This window comes from Apaloderma vittatum, unplaced genomic scaffold (genome assembly GCF_000703405.1).
Source record: "Apaloderma vittatum isolate BGI_N311 unplaced genomic scaffold, ASM70340v1 scaffold43203, whole genome shotgun sequence".
NCBI lineage: Eukaryota > Metazoa > Chordata > Aves > Trogoniformes > Trogonidae > Apaloderma > Apaloderma vittatum.
Window position 1 is genome coordinate 45350 of NW_009707211.1, and position 17677 is coordinate 63026.

General features: G+C 36.3%; 1 protein-coding gene across 1 annotated transcript in view; it reads right to left on the reverse strand.

Moving 5' to 3' along the window:
• Positions 1-17677, reverse strand: part of LOC104271414 (zinc finger protein 280D-like) — a 42053-nt gene that overhangs the window by 15205 nt on the left and 9171 nt on the right. Inside the window, 12 exon segments of the mRNA XM_009866075.1 lie at positions 847-987; positions 2151-2392; positions 3940-4074; positions 4674-4820; positions 4918-5018; positions 5437-5594; positions 8128-8357; positions 9370-9479; positions 12031-12067; positions 12069-12136; positions 12139-12198; positions 16657-16774. Of these exon segments, the coding sequence (XP_009864377.1) occupies positions 847-987; positions 2151-2392; positions 3940-4074; positions 4674-4820; positions 4918-5018; positions 5437-5594; positions 8128-8357; positions 9370-9479; positions 12031-12067; positions 12069-12136; positions 12139-12198; positions 16657-16774 (1547 nt within the window).

A 17677-nucleotide genomic window follows, 5' to 3' on the forward strand; every position in this document is an offset into this window, starting at 1 on the left:
ACATGTTTTTATGGATATGATCTATTTCAGCCTAGGACTTGCATAAGCATAGAAACTAATACAAATAGGTCGACATACAAATATATACGAAGTCTTTACAAGACTTGGGTCACAAATTCAAGAATTCTAGCATTCAAGAACGTCAAAGCATTTTGTACATACCTGTACTTAAAAAGACAACTGCATTCTTTATTTTTCTGCAAAACGTTTGGCATGTTCAGGGCAGGGGATTAACAAGTACATTTTCAAAAATTTGTTTAACCACCACTGCTACATAATCTGTATCTAATTGTTGCATAGGATAATTCTGCTGTTCTGAAATTTAACGCATTTGTTTTCTTAACAGGCTTTTTTACAGCTGTCATCACTAATAACCCACACTGTCTCACAATGAGCGAGATGGAAAATGAGACGTTATTTTTACGTATGACCAGAAGTAGTTTAAGAAAAAGCATCTAGAGTGTGCTCTTTGAGATGTCCTTTACATGTTACTCTGAGCACAGCTTTCATTAGCAATAGCTGTGGCTGTATGCACTAAGCACAGATGAGGTATTCAATTTGGAACCTGGAGAACATACAACAATTGGTCGTTATTTAAGTCTGGCTGAAGCACTTATCAAAAATCCCATAGTAACTCTGAAAAAAAGACAGAACACTGGCTGAACCACTGGATTTTAAGGCAATACAAAAACAGGAAGCCCTCATTATAAAGTAAAAATCCAACCATACCCATTTCCTTGCCAGTCCTGACCTAGTTCAAATTTCAACCAATAGAAACACTTCATCCACTTTACATGAATTTAGGAAGTATTAGACAACCCAATAAAAACTTTGAAGAGCTCTTACCTCATCATGTGATTCACATATGCTTTGCTACAACTAGTATTGTATCTGCACAAGCTACAGTGGACATAAGCAGGAAAATGGCTTGCAAAATCCTTTATTTCTGAGTAACACTCAATGCATTTGTGAGCTCCCAAACGATACCTAACAGGAATACGGAAAAGTTAATGGTTAATATCAACACTTTAAGATGAGATAGCTACTTCAAACTTTTTGCTTTAAGTCAGTAGCAAGGTTGTCTACATTAGGGAAAAAATAAGGAACTTGAAAACAGTTAAATACTCATTATAGGCATGTTGGCACACACAAAGAAATTTTTTTTCTTTAATTATACTGTCATTATGACCTTAATAAAAAAGTGAAAGTTAATGTAAGCATCTGTTATTGGCCACTCCTGGAAAGAAGATACTGCAGCAGAGAAGCTCCAACTTCAGTTGCTGCTATTGTCTCTACATACTTTAGAAGGATTTCAAGAAAATGCTTAGTCCATCACATTGCACAGAAAAAGCTTTTGGTTTTCTGGTCACCCCTGATACTCCCCACAAGCTCTGAAGCGTCTACAAAGCAAGAATGTAATACTGCTCCTCCTCAATTTTACTGGCCATTTCTGAATGTTTTGGAGAGCTACACGCTGGGTTAACATCCTATTGGAAGGGAGACATCTACAGTCTGCGTCACACAAAATTGCTAACTCATCTTGCCCAATTAAATTATATTCTAGTCCATAAAACACCATTAAATTATTAATAAGGTTAGAAAAAAACCAAGTAAATTGAAAGTATAAGGACAGCATTCTCCCAATAGCTTGCTTTTACTATTTTCATTTATTTTATTTTTGGTAGCTCCTCAAATCAAGCTATCTTCTAGGACAGACAAGACTTAAATTTTTTAAATAACATGTTCAGATAAAACACTTAAAAAAAACTGGAGGAGGAAAACACTTTTCTCTCCATAAGAAAACTTGCCAAGACCACCTGAGCAGACGTATTCCCCATCACAGGTCACTTTTAAACATAAATTTCCCAAATGAGTCAGCATTTCAAGTCTGCAACTGTGCAGAGAAAAAAGTTTCTAATAGAAAAGTTTCCAGAATATCTCTTCACCCATCATAAAATGGTCTACCACCAACCAAACTGGTGAATGAAGATCCAGAATTAGAATCACATGACTCATATGAGGGAAGTTTATGAGCCTGCTTTTACTGTAAAATTTAAGTGTCAGGCCTTCTGTATTACAGTATTAGAAATTATCTGAATGTAAATAACTGATCATTTCTAATCTAGTTAGTTTTAATGCTAACATTTTACCTTAGGTTATGCAATGCTGTATTTGTAATTTCTTTTTTTTTTTTGCTGTTAGTCCAGGCATTTTGCTTCCTCGATGTAGCTGGTTTTGATCTTGCTCTTGACTTATTTGTATTAGATTTGTTATGATTTCTAGAGGTTGTATTTTTAGCTTTAGGTGATAACTGAAACGTGGAACTGCTGGTACTAACAGAAGATGTAGCTGATCCTGACTGAAGAGATCCAACAGATGCTCGAATAGTCACCTACAAATACGAAATTTTTTAAAAAATTAAACTTTCTAAGTTCCCATTTCCATTTGTCTCAAAGTTTAACCTGCTTTAGAACAAAAATCATAGCATAAGAAACACAGTAACAACTATTTTTAAAAATACAACCTACTGTTGACTACAGTAAACCTAACGTCAATAGTCTCTTGGATGCTTTAAAAAGTTCTTGTTTTGGTGGAAATAGTTACCCATAACAAAACAGACTGCTCTCTTTCCAGAAACACAACTGGCCACACCCTGCTTTTTTTAAACAAAAAGTGTAGCGGTGGAAACAAAACAGAAGGGTCAGGACAATCAGCCTTACTAAGGAACAATATCAAACAATCCCACCAGTGCCTGGATTTAACAAAAGCCCTGTGTCTTGCTGCCTCACGATGATTAGCCAATCTGCTTCTTTCAGATATTTTTTGTTCCTCATCCTAGGCCACCAAGGACTAATTATGGATTCTGACCTCTGATCTGGCATTATCACACTCCCTTGTCTTGCCCTTAACTTTGTTCTCCCGTTTTCACTCACAGCATGACACCTAATTATACTTCTTGATCATAGTCATAGTTTAGAAGCATGTCATCTTCTAAACCTAGTTCCAAACTCTTCAGTCTCATTATCCTGTCAAGGTCTACTAACACCAAAATTTTAACTAAGCTTTCATTAGATCATAAAGACTCTGAAATCTTTAGAAAATAGAGGTATTGACACAGGAGAGACTATCATAGTACTTTATGCTTTGCCAAGTAACACAATCAACATTAACTTCAGTCATTTTCCCTTTCTGATTCTACAGCATATCAGCTGTGAAGAGCTGATCAAAATATTTATTTTCTTTTTCCTTTCAACTGAAAGGACATGAATCTTCACACTTCATTTAAAAAACTGCAGGAAAAAAAAGTTCTGAAATCCACAGGAAAATCTTAGTCTAAGTGGTTCCTTCTTGAGAAATGCAAGATTGGTTTAAAGACAGCCTTAAGCACTCTGAGAGGATCCAAGTTTTCTTCACAAAACACTTTGTAGAAATTGTTGAGAGTTTTTCCCCCTTTAAATGCCAGAGCTAAAATAGACCTTGTAAATTCAGTTTTAAGCACGTATCATCTATGGAGAAGTAGGTCTTGCACTCTCTATGATTTTTTTGCCACCACTTTCCACAGGTTGAAATCTTTCAGAAGATGTGATGTAGACTCCTCAGACCAACATCCAGACTATTTCCTTTTCTCCTAGCACAAGAAAGGATAAATGGGACAGGGCAAATGAACAAACAGCTCAAGAAAGGAGCAGCATTGACTGGACTACAGGCATATAAACGTATGGAAGAACGAGACAGAAAGCAACACCAGAAAGATCACCAGGAAGAAATCATAAACTCTGCCTGACAATTACTGCAACAAGAATATTTTTAGAGTTTTGATACTAGAGGTGACAAAACAAACAAACAGATAACTTTTCTTTGGAAAAGAAAGCAGAGGCACTTCTTTCTCTACCAATAATTTTTTTTTGTGCCCTCTAAATTTCCTGTATGAACATTTACCTTTGTTCCAGGAGGCAATCCTTCTAACTGTTTGGGTTTCCTAAATGTTCGATGATGCTGAGTCTTGTGATCCATTTTTTCTTTGCACGTCAAAAACTGCAGTCTGCACTTAGTGCAACGGTATATTCCTTTTTTCTTTTAAAATCAGAAGACAGTCTATAGTAAGCATGAATGTCATGATAAAAAATAAACTCCAATCTTAGCTTGTTTCAAGCAAACATCATCCAGTTTCTAAAACATTGGCCAGAGAAGTTCCTAATATTGTACAAAGCCAAGATAACATGTAGGAATTAAAGGGAGAATATTTAAATACTTGAAAATGCAAGGCAGCGTCATTGCTAAGAGGAAGAGAAACTGGATTACGAGAGGAAAAGGTACCAGATTACCAGTTACAAGAAAACACAGTACTTCAATTAGAGAAAAAGATTTATGAACTCGTAAAAAGTTTGCTACTAACGTCAAGAAAAGCAGAACACATCACTTTATGAAGAACCCAAATAGTAGAGATATTCATTAAAGGATATTCAGAGATTTTTTTTTTTTAAGAGGGAGTTGCTGTCACATAAAAGCATGACAACGTCTAACAATGCCCTTAAAGAATTTTCAAAAAGAAAGTCGTAATTTTTCTACCTCATTTTATTAAGTATTCTTGTCCAGTAACAACCATACAGATCTGTTATGATTACATACATTTAGTATTTTTCTGGCATTAAGAATTTAAAAGATGTGCTTACCTGATGCCTCATGTAATGATGCATATACGGTGCTCCAATTTTAATTACTTTGAGGCAAAATGGGCACAGCAAATGTTTTGTATTTTCATGAACTGTTCTAAAATGCATTTCTACATCTGAAAATGCTGAGGATCTGTAGTTGCATACCTAAAACAAAAAAGGTTTCCTTTTCTGTTAAAAATTTTTTGACAGTAAAGATTGGGAGGGAGTATAATCTAAATGCAAAACAGTCACTCTGAGATACCTGGCAAACATACGGCATTTCACCTGGCTTGTGATTGTCCTTCATATGTTGCAAAAGAACTTGCTCTGTTTCAAAGGATAACTCACAAATTTTACAAATTGCTAGAAAAAGCGGAAAAAAAAAATCATTTGGGGTCATAAGCAGATAAATTATAATACATATACATAATGTGACCTGCATGTATCTATAAAGGTAAAGCAATCTAATGAGTATTCTATTCTTCACAGAAAATTCTATATACAATTTCAGGAAGCCAGGAGTGCAAGGCCCTTAACATGAATTCTTGCAGTCCAGCTTTCAGTTAAAAAAACCCCACCACATAAAATACTTGTACAAAAATTTTCCAATCAAATATAACATAAACTGAATGAGAGCTCAGCTCCTACATTGTATCTCAGGATTACTGCTCTTTAAGTACAATAGGTTTATTGTGAAGTTACAAACCAGCAAAGTAAAAGTCAGAAAACATTTAAAAATTTTAGGTCTCAAAAAGATTTGCTGTTACACAATCCAACTTACTAGATGACTCGTAAGGCGTGTGTGTACTTTCAATGTGGCACTGCAGCTGGAACGGGGTAGGAAACTGACGGTAACAGTGCTGGCAGGTGGTGTGGCTTTCCCAGCTTTCACTGCTCTGCTTCTCCAGCTCCAAGTGATGTTTCATGTGGTTCATAAATCTTGAAATGATAGTGAACAGGTGCAAAACCCCACATTTTAACTTTCCCTATACATATTACATGCAAAATGTAGCAGATTCTTTACAAACTTTACTCTATAAGGACTTAATTTTTAAAAAATAATCTAAAGAACAACTGTTTCTTACAAGAAATAATAAAAAGGCAAGAAAGTTAAAGCAAACGGACTATGCCAGAAATCATCTTTCAAAGCTTAAACAGAAATCTTGAGTATTATAGGAAGCATGAAATATATCTGAAACATATTCTAAGGCTAAGTGATCTATTTTGTTTCATGTTTGCTTAGACAAAATTCTTGCCTGAAATAAAGGAAAATTAGCAAAGGCAACCACGACAAATACGTCAGCTCTTTACACTTCACCATCACTTTGTCAAAGCCACACTCTGAAACTAGTGTAACTTCAGGTCCACTAAAAAAATAAATGAATTAAGGAGCAAGAACATATCTGCAATTAGGACTTTGTAGCTTTATCTGAAACCACCTTCACTCAAAACTGACTGGGTTTCAGGAGCTTTCTTTGCACAAAGCATTTAGGACTGAAGCTGAATTACAAAGGACAGTTATCAAACAGCACTGTGCAGGTGACAATAAAAAGAGTATGAGAAACTTGGTAGTATGTTACTACAAGTTACCACCTTAACCTATTTAACATGTCCACCTTTCTGTAGTCAGAACCTATTCCGACTGTGAAGTCTAGACAACTGTGACAACACTGGGAGGCCACAGTTACTGGTGAAGTGGCACAAAGACAGGTTAAGTTGCACAATTCACTACTGTTAAACTTTAAAAATCATCCTATTTTGAATGTGCTTCATTTCAGTACAGCCACAGGAAATATCAGAAGTAGGTCACACTCACAAAAGGAATGTATTTCTCAAAGTGGTGACCTTAGAATTGGAAAAAAACAAATGAGCAAGGAGAATAGTCTCTTGAGCTCAAGCTTCTAACATCATGGAGTTGCTTTCAAAAAAAAAAAAAAGAAACAGAAAAAAGGGAAAAAAAAGGCAAAAAGAAAAAAAAAGGGCAGCTAACTGAAGATTTCCTTTCTTCTGCTTAGATATCTGGATTTGACAGTAGTACTGTATATTACCTCAACAGAACAGTGTTTCAGTAATGTGTTCAACCACAGATCTTTTAAAAGAAGCAGGGGATTACCCTGACAAATTATTCTGTAGTTTTCAGAATTAGGGTCCAGCAAACTACCTCAAGAAGTAGAGAGGTACCATGTATTTATTTTGCCCACTATAAATGGTTAAAGGTGTAAAATATACCTTGGAATAAAAATTCTGAAGTTATAGAACTCTGGGATATAGCTATAGTTATAGAACTATGTTATAGAACTAGTTATAGAACTATGGGATATACAAAACATTACAGCAAAAATTGGCTGAAAGTAGACTCTAGAGAAATTCTAAATTCATTCTAAATACAGTGCTAGCTTCATTTGAATTGCTGTGGAACATAGAGGTACCATAGCACCAATAGTGTACAATACAATGTTGAGTAGAAGATAGAGCCTGAAAAATATTTTTTACAATGAACCAAGTATCTTAAAGTATTCCTTCTGTGGACTACTTGTCATTATACTGCACAGAAGGCTTATTTGCAACGTATTATGCATATGAAAACAAAAGAAAAACTCTCTTAGCCTATATCAAACATTTCTTATTGCTCTTAGAAAGATAAATTGCAAGGGAAGAAATGCCATAATTAACAGAAACTACAAAATCATAAAACTCTTCTGAAGTCTAACAACCTACGTTTTCATCCTGCTTAAGACAAATTACTTGAACTTTTACTTAAGATTTACACTTAATGACTACATACTTAATGATTAATAGCAAATGTTACGTTTGCTATGACATGAAACTTTTGTTCTGTTCAATAATATGGGTCTAATGTTAGCATAAACCATTAACTTGCAGACTGTGCCCTTTGAAGGAACGGTCCATTTTTCAGTTTTACATTCTGCTACTTCAGCTTCCCTTGAAGAATGCATGTAAAAAAAGTTCAACGACCTTAGCTTCCAGAGGAACAATGACATGAACTCATCTACCTATTAAAACAGCTTACTGAAGTTTTTTTGCAGCATTTGGAAGTAAAATTATTCCATCAAAATAACAGATGTTACATAAGCAAACCACCAACTATTAGTCATTGGGCATCCCTTGAGGGAATTAACACTTGCATCTGCCGGTCTCACCATCAATCCAGCTGGCAAATTGTAAAATACTTTGTGTTGCCCCTTCTAACCCCAAAGTCCTACAACTGCTCTCATTAAAACTCTGCTGTTTATGCTGGGCATTTAAATATTAAAATTAGTACTATGTTAAAAGTTTAAGTTACAGTCATAAGTGCATAGCAAAAATTAATTCAATTTCTGTTTAGTCACCCAATACTACCATTTTTCAATAAGAAAAGAGTTTTCTATTCCACAGGGACAAGTTTTCAATGCATTAGATGAAGTGCTATGGGCTGTAAGTGATTAACAATTAAGGAAGTGAATTCAAATACCTTATGTTATTTTTAAGAACTTTCAGACAACTGAAGCACTTAAATGTTGTATGAGTCTTCTGCTCCTGCTGTACCTGCTGGGTGTCACCTTCATGTTTCCCATAATAAAAGTCGTTAACTAACATAATCAATTTTCCTTTCTCAGATTCAGCAATCTTGTTTGGTGAGCTCGAACATTCTGTTTTGGCCATTTCCAGGAAAAAGTTATTCACCATATCTGGACAACAATACTAGTTGGAAAGGGGGAGGAGAAGACATAGAGGCAAAGGTGTCAGTCTCTTACCAGGCTGCATCAATGACAACAGCATTAAAAAAATTGAAGCCACTCAGTATCTAATGCAAAGCTCAATTCTCTGACACACAAACATCATTCACATTCACATCTGGATTCTGCACAGCAGCTGATCTTTAGAAAATGTTTAGATAATAAAACACTAATTATAAAAACTGAACAGAAATTATTCTTATGGGTTCATGTAAGATATATTCAAGTTGGAAATCAGCATACCAGCATTGCCTCACTCATTAGGAAAATGTCGGCTACATTTAAATTTAATAAAGAGAAAAGCAGCTTTTATGTAAGTATTGTATTGAAAAGCCTAAGTTTACTGAGAATGGAAATTTTTTATTTATTTTGGAGGGACTTACATTGAAAACTGCAAAAGTTCTTCACAGCAATATTGAAAACCTCAGAAATTCTAAGTCACATCACATACACTGTTCAAGCTTCTTTATGCCAAAGTGTACATAACAAATGCTTAACCCAATAGCTATACTATGAAACTTAATGCTTAAGAAGTATGCAGTACTTCAAACAGAAGATATTTTGAAGTTTCCGACAGGGAACAAAACCAGAACGTTTCAGGACAGATCCATCTCCTGCTGCATAATGATTCTTAACATGCAGGGCTACTTTCTACAGCCCTACTGGATGCCTATTATCATAGGCACTTACATTCATCAAATTCACCTGAATCTAGCCAATGGTTCAAAAAACCACAGGCGTGGCAGAGAAAAAACACAAACAGTGAATATGCCTCAATTCATTGGAAAAATAAGGCAAAAAGTGGCAAGACTTAGAACTCCCCCATTCCACTCTTCCTCTCCATGACTGCAAGACACTGACTATGTGAGCTCTCCGTTAATCACAGATTATCTTCATATCAAAACATGGCACTCTCTCGGAACTGAAGAGAGGCCCACATGTTTGTTATAATGTGTACGAGCCCCAAAATATTTTACCTTCATATGATTTTTTAGAGGATCCATAAGATTGAAATGAATATTGCACTTTGGACAAGCTCGTGGAAAAGGTCCTCCATTTTTAATGGTGCTTGACACAGTATTTGTACCTGTAAAAGTTAAAATATGTTAATATTCACAAGCAGAATATTGTTTATTATTTATTATTCTAGCAAAATATGCTACATCAAATGAAAACTATTACAACTGATGTAGCTGTAGCAACCATAAACAAAGTTTCACAACCATCTTTTAATTATCCTTTCTTTTTCCCAAATTGGAGTTTGTTCTGTTTGATACAGACCTATAAAAAACTTGTACAAAGTTTTAGCATAAATAAGGAAAAAATAGGAGAGGGTGAAGGTGGCACGACAAAGACAAAGCATTAATTCTGTGCATCACCACTATGTCTGGATAGGATGGATTCTTGATGTTTTTATTTTCAGAACTTGAATTTTCAAACGACTACGAAGAACTTATTTTTATGCCATGACCTGATCATCATCACAACAGGGTTCAGGTAACAGGTTTTGGGAAGGAATTTCACCATCTAGTTCTCAATTATGAGAATATGTCTCACTGCACTGTTGTTGGAATCTAGGCCTATTCAGATGCATCATTCCTGTTGAGCAAAGTTGTCTTTGGAGAACCTGCAGAATATATCCTCTAAATAATTACTCCCAGTAATGAAAAGAAATAACATTTCTCTTAGCAACATAAAATGATTTACTACCTTCTGAGCAAAACCAAAAAAGCTTTGCATTAGCTTAAAGTTTAATGAATAAACCCAGGTTTCCAGTTTTTTTTCCAAACTGCCAAAAAACATCACAGCAAGAGCTATTTTTCCAGATGAAGTTCTCTTGCATTCATAAGTCATTCACAGATCTGGAGGCCTCCACGTTGAGTAAGTAGTTTAAAAGAGAAGGTTAAATCCAGTAAGAGTTTTAAGTAACATCTCAACTGCAGAGTCAACTGTACCCTGCTAGGGCTACGAAAAACGTAATAAAATTAAACACATAAATACATCCATCTATAACACGGGAACACGGAAGAGTTACGAGATGACCATGTGACAGTGTTATAAATTTTTTTTCACAGAAATAGTCTTGCACACTCCCTGAGGCAGACATGGATCAGACAATATTTCCTTGAAGATAACAGTATTGGTAAGAATCATAATGAAGCACAAAGTCCTTCACATGAGTGAAGAGAGGCACCACAAAGCAGCGCTGCAAATCTTCACTGTTAAGGTTTGTAAAAACATTTTGACATGTCACAGGTAAGTGCAAACCGAGTTGGAAGAAAATAGGTTCTGCAGCAAAAACTTGTGTTCTGCAATGCTTCAGTGCTGGATTTTGTGACAGATTAAAAATTGTTACGCTGACATGGGACATCTTAGAGACAAAATCATCAAAATAAGGTTTTTGGTGAGCATGATCTCTCTCTTTGTTACTACAGTTTAGGAAGATCCTCTGGTTATCTTTTGTACGTTTTTGGCTGCAGCACAATAACTGTTTTACCCAACACAAGGTGGTAGAAATTTTTCTGCTGCAATATTTCATGTTATAGCCACTTTCTTCTAGTTGCTAGGGAAGAGTCTGATATCAAATCATCTGCAAACAAAAGATGCAAGCCCCCCAAATATTAAATGACTCCAAAGAACAGAATCACACTGTAAGTAACCCCTCATTCTAACATTATATGAGAGACTATGTGGCTGGAAATACCTCAAATGCAAGAACAAACCATCTACTGCAGTCAGCTGAAAGGTACCTTTTAGCTCAGGAGGAAAATGCACCTAATTACTAATTTGCTGAAAGAGCTTACTACCTCCTTTCTTGTAGGGAGGGAAAGGTCTTTCAAAGAAGATCCTCTCTTTGAAATTTAAATGCCCTTCCCACTACTATTTTAAACTATATCAAAAACACTCCTGCAAGAGAAAGGGGGGAAATACAAAACGCACTTTGCAATAGTAAGTCAAAGAACAGAATCACAGTGGGACATGTGGAGGTGTTTTCATTCAACCTCCCACTCAAACCAAGTCCAGCCTTATCAGGATGCTCAGAGCCATGTCCAGTCAGCTTCCGAATATCTCCAAGGACTCTCTTCCAAAAATCTCCAGAGATTCCACAATCGGTGTCATTGCTGCGCTGCCTGACATTCCTTACAATGATTTTTTTCCCCCCTTATTTTTATCTAATCAGAATTAGTCAACAAATTCAACAGTCACAGAATTCTTTTGATTTTCTGCCTGGTTGTTCTTTAAGGTGGCAACTCTTTATTCAGCTCTTTGGCACAGAAAACTTGAACTAATGGTAGGAGGGGACTGGTACAGTATGAGGTCAGGGGCATTTATTTTGATCATGTCTTCACAGCCACTGGACTACTTAACTAATCACTGCTTTACAGAATTCAAACATACCCACTAAACAGTAAAGGTCTAAAATTTGAATAGGTAATAACCTATGGTGTATTAATTTGTAAAAATATGTAAGTACTGGCATAGATATTTTTTTCTTATTTTAAGGCATAAGAACAGTTACCTATTTACATTGCTTTACAGCATTAATAACATCAGTCAACTTAAACATTACAAGAGTGCTGGCTTCTTCCATGAAAGAGATGCACGGACTGACAGCTAGACCATTTGATCTACCTTACCTTTTGAAGATACATTTTGTGATGGTGTTACTGTTGGGAGAGTTAACTGTAGGTGAAACAGCTGAATTGCTTCCAGCACCAACCTCTGTAAGCTTGGCCTTTTTAGAGTTACACTGTTGACTTCAGAAGTAGCAGGACACTTAGATAAAAAACCACTCTCATTCACACCTACAGTGGTTTAAAGAATCTCAGGGTTTTTTCCATAGTAAATTATGAATATGTCAGTGATGCCTGTACTTTAAAGGATGGACTAGTTAAGCCAAAGAGAAGTTAAGGAAACAATATCCATTTCAGACTGAATACTCTAAGGCCAAAGGAAAAGGAACAGGCAAATGCAAAGAGACACAGACCCATCACTGAAACCCAGTACATCATACTAAAACCACCTGAATTTATTTGGTGTAGTTTTCACATCTCGAACCACATGCTAAACAGCTGATTTCTGCAACGCCCACTATTTGGTACAACCTCTACTCTTCTGATGAAAAACATCTCTTCTTTTTTCTGGTCCTATATTAATGCTGGTTTAGTTGGTTGTTAACTCAATAGAATATTTGAGACATCAGTTTGTATGCAAAAGGAAAACAGTATTGCAGCTTCTAATGATCAATCACAGCACACCTAATTTGCTCTCTTCTGAAAGAACAGTTGATTCACTCACTTTGCAGTACTTCTAAAAAAACGAAAAATCACTAAAACTCCAAAATTCAGAGGTTTGGTGCCTGATTTACACAACCATCAATACTTGACTCCATCTTGTCCTGAAATCCACGTCTCTGTCACTGTAAGATTACCCTTGACGATGTAATCTCAACAGAGATATCAGTCCTCAAGCAGATCTGAAAGATCACAGCTATGCACCAAGAAGTCTGAAGTGCCAGCACAGGCCCCGTAAATCACAGACTGCAAATAGTCTTAAGACTACCATAAACTATGACAAGGACCAGACTTCAATTCCCTCCCGTGGGGGTTACTCTGCGGTAACTACCTACACCGGTCTGGATGGCCTCCACGTTCAGTCCACAGAGGTAAAGACTCCCAGCAGGTAATGCTGGTATTTGGGCACCTTGGAGAATTTACCAAGGTATGACTCATATACAGAACAACAGTGTTATATATGTATTTAATCCTCCTAATGTTCTCCTCTGTGTAACACCTTTTCTTATGTCTGACATAAACGCATTAAACCAAAATGTCTCACTCTACGCATTGTTTGCCTAAGGTTATTAACACATTCACAATTAAACAGGCTATTCATTAGATACTATTATAACCTAAGGGGTTTTTTTAATTTCTTATACTTGCACTGTTAGGTATATGAGCTGGTTACATTGACATGTGTCTTGATCAGCAACAGCTTCCATAGAGCTGGTATGGCTTCAGCAATTTTCTGTGTCACAGAGGCTACTTGAGCATCAGGCAACAACCCAAGTCAGGAACTACTGCTGTACATTTAATTATGTGTAGCTGTGTAACAAGGGCCAGGGAAAAGACAGAAGATCTGACTTAAGTATTTTATTTTACTGTAGAAAACCTGATTTGGAAAGAAAGGATTGCTTTACACATAAATGAAATTATTTTCAATTTTCTTTAAAAAAAGCTTGACATCTGTGAAAAAATCTGAAGACTATTTACTACATTTATAAAAGTGAGTATTCTCTCAGCTGGTGCTTGGACACGAGAATTTCTTGGATCACTCATGTTCCAGACTAGTCTGTCCACTTCTCTACCCAGCAGATCATATAGCTGAAAACTCAGGGACTCCCGGTACTCAAGAGTGCAGAGAAGAGCAGCAGACAGTTTTTAGTATCTTTTGCTACGAGGACAGGCTGCGGGAGCTGGGATTGTTCAGTCTTGAAAAGAGAAGACTTCGGGGGGACCTAATAGCTGCCTTCCAGTACCTGAAGGGAACCTACAGGAAGGCTGGGGAGGGACTTTTTAGAAGAGTGTCCAGCGACACGACAAGGGGAAATGGGTTTAAGTTGAAGGAGAACAGATTTAGACTGGATCTTAGGAAGAAATTCTTCAGTACGAGAGTGGTAAGACTTTGGAATAAATTGCCCAGAGACGTTGTGGCTGCCCCCTCCCTGGAGGTGTTCAAGGCCAAGTTAGACAGAGCCTGATCTAGTTGAGAGGCGTCCCTGCCCATGACAGGGAGGTTGGACTAGATGATTTCTAAGGTCCCTTCCAGCCTAGACCATTCTGTGATTCTATGAATTCTGGCTTGGTTACTGGGCTGCTCAGGGGTCTATTACTTTCACTTCATGCTACTAGTGAATCCTTCTGTAAATACTTTGTAGCTATTACAAAACAGCTGGCTACATTCATACATAAAATAGTGTACAATAACTACAATGACTGCAAGGAGCAAAGTATCACTGGATGTGGTTAGAAACCTTGATGACCGGTTTCTAAACACAGACTACAATATCGTCGTCATAGAACACCCTAAGCTGGAAGGGACATTTTAATCCAGCCTCCCTGCCGCCATGGACGCCACCTCTCGACTAGATCAGGCAACCTATGGGGACCGAACAGGAATGCTACTGTAAAATCCTTTACACTGGTACATGTGTCTGAATGATGGCAAAATATATTAGAAATGGTAGCCTAGAATATAAAAGCATCAAATGTGCTGCGGTAACAGTGTGATCAAATTTACAGAAAAGGGGACATGAAAGTCAAATTGTTTAAGGCCTCTACTACATTGTCCCTCACCAACATCTCCCACTAATCTAGTGCTACGAATGCATGTACACAGTGTAGTTAATTCCTACATATCACAGACTAGTTCTATCGCTTATGGCATTTTCCAGTTCCTCCAAGAGGAGTTCGTGTGAGAATAATCTCAAAATACTCTCAGAAAGCAAGCTACAGTTTTATATACATCTCCAGCGTCCATTCAGCCTGCAGATAAGACTTACCAGTGCTCTTTAACTTAACACCACCTCCTATTCAGCAAACAAAATTGTTAGTGTCTGTTAGCAGCTTGTCATTGAGAAACAAGTATTTATGCTATACTGAGCAAAAAAGTCTTTAAAGATCCATGTACAGAAGTGAAATTGTCCTACAGAGTATCACAAGGCAATTCCCAAAAGGATTCTGGTTTTAATTACCATATTCCATCATGTATTGTGCACATGAATTAGAGGAAGCATAGTACCAACACAGATGAACAGGCATTGGCACACAGTAACAACATGAATGTAGAGAGCGTTATGTGACCTCACCATGGAAGCCAAAACCCAAAATATACAGACACTTCTTTGTTGTGAAGTGAAATGTATCTTAAATTTACATTTTGTCATATAGATATTTGTGTATCAACCCACAATTTTAAACCCTTTCTTTTAATTTCTAAATTCTATTGCCATCTTGTTGAAATAAACATAGACTAAGTATGGTATATTTTAAGACACTTCAAAAGCATCCAGGACTGTAATTCAACTATTTTACTTTTCCTCGATAAGAGATTAACACAAATAATTTTCAAATATGCAATGACATCTTCCAAATTAAAACCAAACCAACACAAGAAACTCTGAACAAATCCACAAACAATTAGACTTTAATACAAGTTCTTTGGAAAATATGGGCAGGAGTGCTGAATCATTTGCAAGAAATGAAACCTTTGTTTACTTTAGAAAAAGCTATTTAAGCTAGTAAGACAAGAATGAGATCACGCAACAGTTGGACACACGCAAGGAAACAGTGTCAAATCTTCAGTAAGAAGTATCTGGAATGAATGCCTAAATTAAAGCAGAATAAACTAGCAATCGCTCCATTCCATATAACTTAATAGCATGACCAGTTAGGTCATTCATTGGCATAACCTGTTACCTCATGGAAGAATCAGAAGTGATAGTCATCTGTGACTTACAGACTAAATATTATCAGAACTGATAGTCATCTGTGACTTACAGACTTAATATAATCCCTCACAAAAGAGAATGGAAGTCCCAAGTTATAGCTTGTTTAAGACTGAATACACTGCATGCTTTAAATACATTTCATCTGCAGAGACAAAATAGGCACGTGTTTGTTTCTAAATAGGTCAAATAGTTTCTCCTGAAACACAATTTTGCTAGTTAAAAAAAACCCCCAAAACTGCTATACTCTTTCCTTTCCTATCCTTTTCAGGCAGGATCCTTCTGATGCCATCTACTCCAACTCCTACGTACAGCAGTCAGGAAACCAAGATCATGATCACAGGGAATCCACTCAACAAACTCAAAGTTATTCTGGTACTGTTCACAGTCCCTATCCTGCTAACAGTCATTGCTATTCATACTAGTCAGAGTGCTGGATATACTGAAAACGAGCCTTTATCAGTGGGAAAAGAAAAAAAATGAACTGGTAATATTTTTTTCAATCTAAGTGAACATTATAAGACATCAGTTGATATTGTAATCAGTCTAATGCACTGAAAAGTAAAGTCTGACAACACGATGCTCCAAAGATTTTGTTAAACATATACAGTTATGTGCAGGAGGAAGAAAAAAAAAAAAAGTAGCTATGCTATGTGCTAGAAATCCTATTTAAAGTTATAACCCAAAGAACTGCACTACAGTCATATGACATTACGTTGGTTTTTATCTTCTTACCAACTACTACAGTTATACCCACCTGTTACATTCACTGCTGGCTCAGTCTCGTACTGTAGAACTCCCGAGTTCTGTCTCACACCAAACAGAATACCAGATGTATTATCTGGTGCAGCTGGTGGAGAATCCATAATATAATCCTAATAAGATATTTTCAAGAGGGAAAAGAAATTTGAGGTTTAACATTTTTTTACTTGCAGGCTTCAAAGGGCTTATTTTAAAAACATACGACTTCTTAAAAGTACTCATATGTACTCGGCTGTAAATCAAGTCAATTACCATCTCCCCAAAATTGTTTCTTCTGCCAGTCTAATAAGATTGCAATTCTCATCAGTGGTTGTCAGTTTATTCACAGCTATGTTTCAGAATAGTAAAAACAACTGTAAGACCTGGGAATGTGCATTTTATGAAATATTACTAAACCTGTTTGAATTGCTAATTGAATTGCTTTTGTTCAAAATCTGATCATGTTTCAAGTTACACCTGAATTGTTTTTCAAACTAATACTTTCTTTCTTCTATATAAACTCAGGCATTGCTTGTAATTCTTGTGTAATAGCTAGCTGCATTTTAAAAAATTAGAAGACAGAACTCAGAAGTCTAACAAACAAGCAAAAGCTTCTCAAATCCAGACAATATCAAATCAATCAAACTCTACTAAGTGGTCAAGCACTCATTCATGATACCAGTATGGGTTTTTCCTTTTAAGTAGTTCCGTAATGACTTCTGGAAATAGTATATTCAAACCCTCTTTTCAAAACACAGCTAACCTAGAAATTGGTTCATGTTTCTCAGCACCCTGTTATATTAAGTTCTGAGCATCTGCAAGTACAGGTATCCTCTTTAAAAGGTTTGCCCTTTAGTACCACATATAACCTAAAAAATGAAATAGTCCACATTTCTTGGCTCCAACATTGAAAACTGTTAAAACACAAACATCTTCACTAATCACTCAATAAGTAACATTTGAATGGAAAAGAAACATGAAATTTAAGTCTTTGCAAATTTTCAAGGGTTGTGGGTGAGGTAAGGAAAACACTCTTT